This window comes from Sus scrofa, chromosome 7 (genome assembly GCF_054392235.1).
Source record: "Sus scrofa isolate SSC_HxYL_T2T_F1_AM1 chromosome 7, Sscrofa_HxYL_maternal_Yorkshire_Landrace_v2.0, whole genome shotgun sequence".
Classification (NCBI taxonomy): Eukaryota; Metazoa; Chordata; class Mammalia; order Artiodactyla; family Suidae; genus Sus; species Sus scrofa.
In genome coordinates this window covers 47,692,023-47,704,346 of record NC_139389.1, presented here as the reverse complement: position 1 = coordinate 47,704,346, position 12,324 = coordinate 47,692,023, and the positions used below count along the sequence as shown (strand labels likewise).

The following is a 12,324-nucleotide window of genomic DNA, read 5'->3' as shown; positions in this document are numbered from 1 at the left end:
GCTCCTGTTAGACCCCTAGCCTGGGACCCTCCATATGCCATGGGTGCGGCCCTAAAAAGACAAAAGACCAAAAAAAAAAAAAAAAAAAAAAAAAGGAAGAAGAAAAAAAATCTAAGTTTATGCCATGTCTGAGTTTGGCTAGTGAAAGTCAGGGCAGTGAGAATTCCTTTGGCACAGGCCATCCAGTGTCCTCGGGGTGCAGCGCGGTGGCAGCACCTGCTGCAGTCTTGCACAGAGCCTCCCAGAGGAGATGGAGCTGGGGCAGACTTAGCTGGACGGAGATGGACTTAGGCTTATGAGCAAGGTGCTGAGAGCCCCCCACCCCCACCCCCCCGCTTTGGGTTTGTGCACAGACTGCCCTACAGATTTTAGGGAGGTGCCTGGAATGGTGGAGTGTGTTAAACTTGCATCAGGAAAGTTCTGGGAAGCCCCCAGGCACTCCTACAGTTTTCAGACTCACTTGTGCGCTGTGGAGGAAGTGGTGCAGCCTGGAGAGCTTGGAGGTGACGAATGCAGGAAGGCAGGTGGCTCTGGGCTCACCTTAAGGGCTCCGTGGAGGAGCCAAGGAGCCTCTTTTCTCCCAGGAGTGAGGGCAGGCCCTGCAGGCGCAGCTGGGAGGGCCTGGCTAAGATTGGACCAGAAGGGCTGCTTTTCAGAGTGACTTTTTTTTTTTTTTTTTTTTTAAACCACTTTTCCATTATTGCTCAGAGTGTGGAGCTCTTTGCCACCTACACTACCAATTGTCTTCAAGACTTAAATTGGATTAGAGTGAATAACTTTCACCTGATGTTTGTCTGTATTTTAGTTGGTTCAGCAAGCCTTGGGATGGGGCTGAGTAAAATGTGCATGTGATATCATATTCCGGATGGAACAAGGATGATCTAACTGTTGGAAAAATAGTAGTATTTAAATTAAAGTTACCATGTTAACTCCATTGAGAAAGAGCATGGGTTCAGGGGCGTTCCCTTCGTGGCTCAGCAGTTAACGAATCCGACTAGGATCCATGAGGATGCAGGTTCGATCCCTGGCCTCACTCAGTGGGTTAAGGATCCGGCGTTGCCGTGAGCTTCAGTGGCTCGGATCCTGCATAGCTGTGGCTGTGGTGTAGGCCAGTGGCTGCAGCTCCAATTTGACCCCTAGCCTGGGAACCTCCATATGCCACAGGTGTGGCCTAAAAAAAGAGAGAAAAAAAAAAAAGAGTATAGGTTCAGGAAGCCAGGGTTCAAATTTTAGCTTTGTCACTCCTAGCTGTGTGACTTGGGCAAATTATCTAACCTCTCTGGGCCTCATTTTCTGGCATATAAAATGAGGCTGATAATAGTGCCCATTTCATAGTTTGTGTGAGGCCAAAATGAGATGATAATGTAAAGCACTTAGCCTAGTGCCTGACGCGTTATAACTACTCGATACATTTTCACAAAGAAAGAAAACAGAAAAAGACAAGATGACTTCAAAAGTGCTCCTCACCCTGAGCCCTTGGGTGTAGTGGGCTTTGTACAGCAGAGAGAGGCTGTGTGGTGTGCGGGGAAGACCCTTGGACCAAAGCTGGGTCCACTTCTGCTTCTGCCCTCAGCTAGATATGGGGCTTTATACAAGTCCTTCCCTTTCTCTGTATCTTAGTTTCCTCATCTTCAAACCTGGACGTGATTGATGACCATGATGATATGATAGATGATGCTGGAGCGGGCTGGTAGGCATTGAGTGTGGGCCTTGTGCTCCAGCGTATCTCACGACCACCCTGTGAGTAGGTGTTACAGTTGGGGAGGCCGAAGCCGCTAGTTCCTTGCCCAGGGGCTCCCCGAGCTGCAAAGGTAAAGCTGGCTTTATCAGAGAGTCTCTGGTTCTGCGTGTCAGATGTTAATAGTTCTTTAGGTTGGCTGCCTTCTTCTGCGTCTAATTTTCTGATCATAATTACATTTTGGCCAATGCCTCCTGGGTTGTCTTAAAGGAAAACACTGGAGAACTAAGCTTGTGGCTTGAGGCTGTATTGTAGGTAATAAGCATTTTCTGGAGGGCTTAGGTGTTTCTCTGAAAGTAAATAGTGGCCTTAACCCCACCCTTATTAAATAAAGTCTTATCTAAGGTGCTTGGAACTTGTGCAAGACCAAGCCGTGTGTAAATACTGCAGTGGTAGGGGCTTTCTCAGCAGCACTCTCAAATGAGGCCCTCTGGGGGCCAAACATTTGGATGGAAAACAGGCATATCTTGCAGCCAAAATGACCAGTTGGCTATAGGTTTTCCTTTACCATTCCCCTCACTGATGCCCAAGTGTTGCAGGAACCTGGAGCTTGCCACCTTTTTTGGTGCTGGGGAGCCACGGGCTTAAGGTTCTGCCAGCTAGAGTCACCAGTGGTGGCTCGGTGTTTGCTCTTTTATCTCCAGCTTCTCTCCCAAACCCCGCTTTCAGCTGCACTGTGGGGTAGGTGGTTTTTATGTTGTCATTTGGGAGACCGACACAAATAGAGACCTTGGTCAGTGATTTGGCAAGGGCATCCTTTGGCTCTACGTTGCTAAACTTGAGCTTGTCCAGGTGTTCTGGGTTTTACATTTGGGGGAAAGGTGATGTGACAGGCAAGCTAGGCAGGGGCTCAGATAATCTGCTTTCTTGCAGGGAGCCAAAGTTCTGGTTTCAAGAGGCACACAGGCAGCGTCAACAAGGGACCAGAGGGCAGGCTTTCCTGTGTGGAGGACATGGGAAGTGGTCCCTGCCAGGGTGTGTCCCCGAGGATTCATGCCTTCCTTCTTCCTGTGGAAGTGATGTGAGGATGAAGGCATTTTCTGTGCTCTAGTGTCAGCTACAGCAAGAACTGCTGTGGGCCATCCCAGCTCTCTGACCCCAGTTAGAATATGAGTCAGCAGAATTGTTGCTGGAGCTCCATCTAATCATCTGCGTATCTTTTAACCACTAAGATTTATATTTAGTGACTAATGATCTTGTGCTCCAAGTGCCATCTCCCACACAAGTCCCCAACAGCCTTTGGGGGAAAAAACAAAACAGCAACAACAAAAACAACTGGCTCTGAGTGAGGACATTGACTTTGGAATAAATCCTTTCCTCCTCTTCCCCTGCAGGGTTTACCATCTCGGGATTGCATGGCTTTCTGTACCGGGCTCCGGGGCCCCTTCGCCCAAGTGAGCAGAGCCCTCAGCCAGCGCTGTTTCAGGTACCTTTTCTCATTAAGCTCTGAAAGCCGAGTCTTTGAGCAAACCTCCTGTCATGGCTGGGTATTTGGATGACAAAAATGGGAGCGGAAGCTCAGGGAGGTGGGTGTGGGGTCGGGGAAAGCTGAAGGAATTGGCGGAGCTGGGGTTTGGCCAGGCCAGGTGAGGGGATGCGTGAGGAGGGAGTTGCACTGGAGGAGGGATGGGGAGAGGAGAGGAAACCCGCATCCCTACTAGACTCTGGTAGGGAATCTGGTGTCTTTCGACACTGTCATTCCCCCAGTGCATCAAAACCTTCTCTTTTAAAAGTGGAATCTATTTAAAAAAAAAAACAAAAAACCATTTACTACCAAAAACTCCAGCATGACGGACCCTCCCCCTTCCCCAGTTAGATGCTAAGCCAGGGTGGAGAGCAGAGCATAGTTACATTCCTGTTGGCAAACATGCCTTTTGGCCTCGTTCGCGCACTCATTCCGCAAGCGTTTGCTGAGCCTTGTGCCCGGGGTTGGTCCACAGAGGGATGAATAAGAATTGCTTCCTGCCCTGGAAGAGTTCTCACAGTTGGCCATGGGAGCAACGTTGGAAACAAGTAACTCTAAGAAAATGTGACCAGTGTAACAATAGAGGCTTGTACAGTTCTTTGGAAGGCCTGAGACAGGGCCTGAGCCTGGAGGAGGAGGAGGAGAAGAGGAAGACGCAGGCCGCCTTGTGGGAAGGGGAGTGGGGGCAGGCCCTGTCCAGGCCCCCAGGGAGGGCCGAGAGGCCGGGTGCACCCGGAGAACTCCAGGGCTGTTCCCTGGGGCTCGAGCTCATGTGTGAGTGGCAGGAGGTGGAGGACCTCAGGTCCACTGGGGCCAGGTTGTTGACAGTGTGGACAGCAGGGTCCATAGAACATTCCTGAGCAGGGGAGTGGCCTCTGTTTTATCTTCTAAAAAGAGCCCCTGGTGGGCAGAGTGAGGTGTTCAGGGAATTGGTTAGGACACTAATGTCATAGTCTTGGTGTGAGTGAGGGGCTGCTGGGTGGAGAAGTGTCCAGGGCGTGGAGGGAAAGGCCAGGGGTGTTTAGGAGGTGGGATCAGGGGCAAGGAGCACCCAGTGGATGTTGATGGAGAGAGCTTGATGGCTTGGGCCCTGGAGTTTCTGGAGAAGCCATTATCTTGGCGGGAAAGACAGTGGCAGTGAGGTCACCTTGGAACCTACTGAGTTTGTAGCATCTGTAGGTCATGTTATGAGGAGTTTAGAGTGGAAACATGGGACTGGAAGGCAGGAGAGTAGTGGGGCTGGAGTTGGAATGTATTAGTTGGAAACAGTGGGAATAGACAGCGTTGCCCAGGGTGGGCGTGTGGAGTGAGAGGAGAGGACCCCGGGTCGCCCTGAGAACGCCAGCCAGCACTGAGGTCCTAGCGACAGGGTGAGAATTGTTTGAAAGACAGTTACCTTGACTTATTTCCAGTTTCTGCCACTTTGTGTCATGGGACTCCCTTAGAAAACACACTCACTTGGGTCTTCTGGTTCCCAGCGACATGTAGATGGGACATTCGGGAGTCAGTGCATTCTTGGGGAGCAGGTTTGGCAGGCTAGGCAGTGGGTGAGGCCTGGCCCATAAGGTATTCCCTTAATCCTCAGAGGCCTTTTGGGAACTAAAGGCTTTAAATTTAGGCTGCTGTGAAGTTTGCTGTGATAGAATATCTGGTGCTCTTGAAAACCCATCCAGATGGAGGTCCTGAGCTGGCAGCAGGAGCTGTCAGGAGGAAGTTCCCATTGTGGCACAGTGGTAATGAACCTGACTAGTATCCATGAGGATGAGGGCTCAATCCCTGGCCTCGCTCAGTGGGTTAAGGATCCAGTGTTGCTGTGAGCTGTGGTGTAGGTTGCAGACGTGGCTTGGATCTGGCTTTGGCTATGGCTGTGGCTGTGGCTGGCAGCTATAGCTCTGATTTATATCTGACCCTTAGCATGGGAACCTCCATATGCCTCAGGTGTGGCCCTAGAAAGCACCAAAAAAAAAAAAAAAAAAAAAAAAAGTTTTATCAGGAGAAGTGAGGGCCCTGCCCCCGGCACAGAGGCGTCTTCCCAGACAGTGCTGTGTCAGGCCTGGGCCGTGCTCTGTTCAGTGCGTTGCTGTTGTGCTCGCTCCAAGCCTTGCCTGGCAGAGGCCTCTGGGCCCTGCCCAGCAGAGATGCAGACCTCAGACCTTTTTCCTCTTCCGCCAGCACCACTGGGAGCCTCAGTGCGATTCAGAAGATGACTCGGGTGCGCGTGGTGGACAACAGTGCCCTCGGGACCACCCCCTACCATCGCCCCCCTCGCTGCATCCACGTCTATAACAAGACCGGGGTGGGCAAGGTGGGCGACCGGATCCTGCTGGCCATCAGGGGGCAGAAGAAAAAGGCGCTCATCGTGGGGCATCGCATGCCTGGTCCCCGCATGACCCCCAGGTTCGACTCCAACAACGTGGTCCTCCTCGAGGACAACGGGAACCCTGTGGGGACCCGAATCAAGACACCCATCCCCAGCAGCCTGCGCCAGAGGGAAGGCGAGTTTTCCAAGGTGCTGGCCATTGCTCAGAACTTTGTGTGAGCAGAGCCAGGGTGCCAGCCAGGGGCTCGTGGATGGAGCCATTCTGAGAACTGTGCCTCTGCTGAGAGGGAGCCCTGGGAACAGTGTCCTGTGGGGGAATAAACATTTTCTTGTACGTTTGAGCTTCCTGGGTGTGGGTGTGGGGTAAGTGCTGCTGACGCAGTTAAGAGATGCCGCACGGGATGGTGATCTTTGCCTACAGCAGCCTGTGAACTCACCCACGGCTGTCAGGCTCTGGATAGCTGAGGTGCAAGTCCAATGCCCATTTATAAAGGTACAGTGGAATCTCACTTTCTAACCGGGCAAACTGCTTGCTTATTTGCCTTCCAAGTGTCGTCTCTTTGTGTCAGAGGGCTGCAGGCGTCAGATGGGTTGCTGCGTGGGCACCGTTTCCTCCAGGGGAGCACAGCCTGCAGGCTCTGAGAACCCATGCAGGGATCCTTCCTCCACAGTGGAGCGCCCTCTGCTAGGCACCTACTGCTCCTCTGTGCCTGCAGCAGACACCCTGCCTCGACTGCTGGGGAAGTGCAGCAGCCCTGGTGTTTGCAGGGAAACTAATTGTGGGCCTGAGCAGGGGATCCAGCGTTTCCCTTCCATTTATTTGTTGGCCTCTTTGGGGAGGTTTGGGGGAGGGCTCCCTTAGTTCCTCTAAAGGGAATCTCATCAACTCATTTCTTTTCTTTTTTTTTTTTTTGCTATTTCTTGGGCCGCTCCCGCGGCATATGGAGGTTCCCAGGCTAGGGGTCGAATTGGAGCTGTAGCCACCGGCCTACGCCAGAGCCACAGCAACGCGGGATCCGAGCCACGTCTGCAACCTATACCACAGTTCACGGCAACACCGGATCGTTAACCCACTGAGCAAGGCCAGGGACCGAACCCGCAACCTCATGGTTCCTAGTTGGATTCGTTAACCACTGCGCCACGACGGGAACTTCCTCATCAACTCATTTCTAAAGTCGCTTACTTATTCATTCAGAGTATCTTGAGCACTTTTTTTTTTTTTATTTTTGAAAATTAAAGTATAGGAGTTCCCATCGTGACTCAGGGGAAACAATTTTGACTAGGAACCATGAGGTTGTGGGTTCAATTCCTGGCCTTGCTCAGTGGGTTAAGGATCTGGCGGTGCTGTGAGCTGTGGTGCAGGTCATAGACGTGTCTCGGATCTCGAGTTGCTGTGGCTGTGGTGTAGGCCGGCAGCTGTAGCTCTGATTCGACCCCTACCCTGGGAACCTCCATGTGCCGTGGGCATGGCCCTAAAAAAACAAAAAACAAAAAACTTAAAGAATAGTTGATTTACAGTGTTCTGTCAATTTCTGCTATACAGCAAAGTGAGCCAGTCATACATAGATACATACATTCTTTTTCTCATATCATCTTCCATCATGTTCTGTCACAAGTGATTGGATAGAGTTCCCTGTGCTGTATAGCAGGACCTCATTGTTTATCCATTCTAAATGGAATAGTTTGAATCTACTAACCCCAAACTCCCAGTCCATTCCACTCCCTCCCCTTGAGTGCTTATTAAATATTCCAGGGCCTCTGAGAGGCAGAGTAGCCTGATAATTAAGAACACACCTCTGTAAGCCAGGCTGCCTGGGTTCCAATCCTGACTCTGCCACTTACCCTTCTGCCTTCAGGCTGGTTGTTTTACCTCTCAGTCCCTCTGTTTCCTCACCTGTGAAGTGGAGATTTGATAATGGTCCGTGCTTTTTTTTTTTTTTGGTCTTTTTTAGGGCCATGTCCCGTGGCATATGGAGGTTCCCAGGCTAGGGGTCTAATTGGAGCTGTAGCCGCCGGCCTACGCCAGAGCCACAGCAACAAGGGATCCAAGCCGAGTCTGCAACTTACACCACAGCTCACGGCATCGCTGGATCCTTAACTCACTGAGCGAGGCCAGGGATCGAACCCGCAACCTCATGATTCCTAGTCGGATTCGTTAACCACTGCGCCACGACGGGAACTCCTGGTCCATGATTGATAGGATTGATGTGAGGATTAAAGGAGTTAGTGCCTATGAATGCCCAGTGATAGGAATGTGATCGGCACCAGCTGTTTTCTGTCATCCTTGCTCTGCAGGCGCCAGCGGAGGTGGGTGGGGGTGGGGGGGACGACACACGCATCCTTGCTCTCCTGGGCAGGTCCACACAGATCACCTACCTACTCCAGCACATGCAGATCCCCAGGTGTAAGAAGTGCCTGGGATGGAGGTGTAGACTTTTTCTGTGGGACTGGAGGCAGCTTCTCTGAGAAGAGGTTGCATCAGCTGCCTTGTGAAGAACGAATAGGCTTTGTGTTAGAAGTCTGGATAGCGGTTACCTGCGGTGGGGAGGAGTATAGACCACTTAGGGCACGAGGGAACCTTCTGGGTGTTGGAAATGTTTTAAATCTAGATCTGAGTGTGAGTCACATGTAATTATTGAGCTGTATACTTTAGTGCACTGTGTGTACTTAATACCTTAGTGAAAAATAAATGGACAGGCATTAGCTGGTGAGAGACAAGGATAGAATGTTCCAGGAAGAGGGAAGAGCATGTGCAAAAACCCTGTGGCAGAAGGGAATAGGGTGAGTCCCAAGGACTCAGAGAAAAAGCCAGTGTAGCTGGAGCAGGGTGGCAGGAGGGAGCATGGTGTGGGATGGGCTGGTAGAGGAGCAGGGGGCCAGCCATGCAGAGCCTCGAAACCGCCGGGAAGGTTTCCTTAACCTGAAGGGCACCAGGGCCCTGTTGTAGGGTAGTTAGCAAGTAGGGTCGGGATACTGTTAGATTGATTGAGAGGGGCTGAGGGAATCTAGAGTGGATGAGGGTAGGCTTTGCAGGATGACCTGTTGGGGAGTCCCCTAGTGGCTCATCAGGTTAAGGGTCCAGTGTTGTCACTAATGTGGTTTGGCTTCAATCCCTGGCCCAGGAAGTTCCACATACCCCCAAAAAAGACCTGTTGGCCTAGGGTGGTGGTGAAGCAGGGGAGCAAAGGCCTTCAACAGTGCAGTTGACTGGGTTTGATCATGTGTTAGGATGAAGGGGAAGGGCCCCAGGTTTCTGGCTTCCATGCTTGGGTGGTTGGTCTGGTGTCCTAAGGGAGGAAGAGCAGCCAGGCATCTGAATGGAGACACCTTTGAGATGTGCAGGAGGTGTCAAGGAGGCAGGTGGATGTACAGACCCTCTTAAGTTGGAATAGCACTTCGGACCTGTTGTGAAAGCATTTATGTATACGTGCGTTCTTGGTGTTCCTCAGAGTCCATAGGTTTGGCGGCCCCTGGTCCTGTGTTTTACACGATGACACTGAATTTCAGAGGTAATGTGATTTCTGCCCTGTGTCTAGTAGGTGGTCAAGCTGGTCTCAAAGCCAGACCCCTTGACGTCAGCTCGGGGGTCTTACCACAACATCCTGGGGTCTTATTTTTGTGGTTGCCACATCCTTGCCATCTTGAGCCGATTAGCTGTGAGTCTAGAGGATAACAATCCGGTTTTCCTGAATTCAGTGGGTTTGCTTGGAGCCTCCCCAGCTCCACTTTGACTGCTGGGAAGCCAAGCCTCTTCGTTTTCCATCTTCCCGGCCGAGGCGTGCACCACTCCCCAGGGCTCACTCTGACTAAGCCTGATTCAGGTACCTCCGGGGACTTTAGGGGCTGGCAGCCCTCTGGAAGGGCTGCAGACTCTAGCCGACCTGCTCTGCTGAACCTGGCCACGGAGGAGGACTTGCCCACACCGCACCGGGCCGCCCTGCCAGTGGGGAGTCTCTCCAGCTGCAGGCTCTGCTTTCTGGGCTGCTTCCCCAAGGTGGCAGGAGAAAGAGACCCCTGGCCTGAGGGAAAGGAAGGGCAGGATTGTCATTCTCAGCCTGGCACCACCTGCCCAGAGCATGGTCTTTGCTCTGACCGGGGCAGCTTGACCAAAGCTGCCCTCTAGCTTTGAAGGGCACTTGCTTTCTGGAAGTCAGGCTCACTTCTTCCCCTGCCCTTAGTCAGTAGGACACTCGTCCATCCTTTCACGGGTGTGCAGGGCCCGGGCTGCCTCGCTCCAGCCGCTCTCCCGCTGCCCTGCTGTTGAGGTTGGCCCCAGTCATTCAAATGACTGTCCTCATTGTCCCCCCTCGGGTCCTCCATGGGCTTTAACATTGCTCCCAAGGTGTCCTGTGCTGACCACGGGGAGGCTGTGGTTTCCAGGGGCCAGAGCCCGCTCCCCGACTGTGACGCAGGCCCTGGCAGCACAGCCCAGAATAGCCTCAGCTCTGCTGCTTCCCCAGCTGCCCTATCACTTTGCAAACTGGAACCTAATTTGCTGTCCATCCTCCCCACCCCAGTCTTTCAGCCAGTACCGCTTTCTTTGCTCATGAAATATTTATAATCACAGATTATGTTTCCTGATGAGTATAAACTTGCTTTTGTTTTTTTCCCTTCTGTGCCCTTAAGAAGCTGCCCCTGACACGTCAAAGAGCCTCATCTCTCTAGGCTCAGAGACCTCGTCCAAGTGTCTGCTGCAGTATCCAGCTCCACCCATGGGTTGACTTCTGCAGCCCAACTGCTGGAGAAGCGTGGACAGCCATCCATCGGGGCTGTGGCTGGGAGACCTGGCTTCCAGTTGGGCCTGTGCTGTTAACCAGCTGTGTGCCTCTGGGTGAGCTGGGGAGCTGGCTGTGTGGGGACTTGTGACTCCACTGATGGGTGAGCCAGGCACAGCTCTGACTGTGCCCTCGCTCCAGCCACCTTGAAGTGTGTGCCCTTGGCTGTAGATGAGGACCTGGCCAAAGAATGTGCAGGGCTCAGCCTGTCAGCATCACCGTTCCTGGAAAAATAGCCAGAAATCAACCATCTCCATCGGGGTGGTGAGGCCATCTCACTGCCTGGATGGCAGGCCCTGAAGACCTCAAGCCCAGCTTTGCTTCTGTCCAAAGAGCGAGGGGGCCCTTTGGACAGAGGGCCTGCCTCCACCCAATCAGAACAAGGAGGTGGATCCCTGCCACGCCTGGGCCCCCACCTCATCTGGGTTCCCTCCTCACCCTGGGCCCTGCCTCGCCTGGGCACAGCCCTGCCTGGGCACAGCCTCCGTAGCTTCCCTGCTCCATCCTCCCATTGCCTTGGCCTCGTCTCATGTTCGCTCTTGTTCCTTCTCAGCTGCTGAGAATTCTTGTTCTTGACGAAAATTGCCTGATATTGGAATCAAATGCTTAAGTGAAATTCAAATCTATCCCAGCAGCTGCATTTCTTTCCCTCCCCTAATTTTGTAATTCAATCTTTAACAAAAAGTTTCAGGATTTCGTTTTATCCTTCCCCATCTGGAGGATGGATGGATCGCAGGTCAGTTCCTCTCAGTCTTTTGGACACTTGCTGACGTGTTTTGCTAAACATTATTAATTTTCTGAATCAGTTGGGCTTCCTAGGCTCAAAGTGAAAATGAGTTTCCTTCTCAATTTTCAGCATCAAGCCAGTTTCTTTATGATTTTTTAAAGCCAATGGTTTCCAGCCAGGTTCAGTGATAACCTGTTGTCACTTGCTTGATATTATGACAAGCTAGCTTGTAAGACATACCACAAGCTTTTTCTTTTTTTAAATTAAAGTGAATTTAAACTCATTTTGAGAATTTCATAAGAGCCTTTGAATAATTGATATCCTTGGATATTATGGAACTGTGATTGGCAGTTGATTTTAGTCCAAGTGTTCACATGAGAAATAGAGGCAACTCTTGGTCAGTCGAGACTGGTGATGTGTTGTGGGATCAGAGCCATCCTCCCTGCTCCCCATTCCCCACTCCGGGCTCCCTGTTGATTGGCACCACCTGCCGAGGGCTGGACACAGAGAAAGACCGTGTCTCCCAGTGCTGGCCTTTTCAAGGGATGCTGTGTCTGGGCTCTGACAGTTTCCTGGGCCAGGAGTGGGTGGTGCTGCTCCGTCCCCACGGGCTGACCCAGTGCCCTTCCTAGCTGGCACACATGGGAGGGGAGCAGTGCTTTCCTTTGTTCACGTACCTCACTGGCATTGTCCTTAACCAGTTGCATTAACTCATTGGTTTGCTGCCAACCTGATTAAAAGTTTGCCAGGGAGTTCCCGTTGTGGTGCTGCGGGTTAAGAATCTGATTGCAGTGGCTCAGATTGCTGCGGAGGCGAGGGTTCGATCCCCAGCCCAGCACAGTGGGTTAAAGGATCTGATGTTGCTGCACGTATGGTTTGGATTCAGTCCCTTCCTGAGAACTTCCATATGCCACAGGTGTGGCCATAAAAAAAATTAACAATAATAAATAAATAAATAAATAAAGTTTTGCTAGTGAAGAGTGAAACCCTTGCTTGAAATGTGGATTTTGGAAACGAATCCGACTAGGAACCAGGAGGTTTTGGGTTCAATCCCTGGCCTTGCTCAGTAGTTTAAGGATCTGGCGTTGCTGTGAGCTGTGGCGTAGGCCAGTGGCTGCGGCTCCCATTAGACCCCTAGCCCGGAAACATCCATATGCTTCAGGTGCGGCCCTAAAAATACAAAAATACCAAAAAGAAAGTGGATTTTGTTTCTCCAGGCCAGGTCCCCACAAGAGACAAACAATTAAGAATTACTTACATGAAAAAAAAAAATAGAAAAAAAAAAAAAAAAGAATTACT

The 12,324-nt window shown here is 51.6% G+C and overlaps 1 protein-coding gene and 1 long non-coding RNA gene across 5 annotated transcripts in view; one reads left to right on the top strand and one right to left on the bottom strand.

Moving 5' to 3' along the window:
* The window catches only part of MRPL14 (mitochondrial ribosomal protein L14), a 13,217-nt gene extending 7,360 nt beyond the window's left edge, over positions 1-5,857 (top strand). For all 4 annotated transcript variants that reach the window (XM_001929561.6, XM_021098788.2, XM_001929564.6 and 1 more), the window contains exons 2-3: positions 3,073-3,164; positions 5,376-5,857. In XM_001929561.6, coding sequence (XP_001929596.1) covers positions 3,094-3,164; positions 5,376-5,742 — 438 coding nt within the window. In that variant the 5' untranslated portion in view covers positions 3,073-3,093 and the 3' untranslated portion in view covers positions 5,743-5,857. The remainder of the gene's footprint in view (positions 1-3,072; positions 3,165-5,375) is intronic.
* On the bottom strand, positions 5,519-12,324 carry LOC146401560 (uncharacterized). Its single transcript, XR_014810209.1, has 3 exons — positions 7,859-12,324; positions 6,973-7,609; positions 5,519-6,401 (listed from the first exon to the last, which is right to left on the bottom strand). It is a non-coding gene; the product is annotated as an uncharacterized LOC146401560 (long non-coding RNA).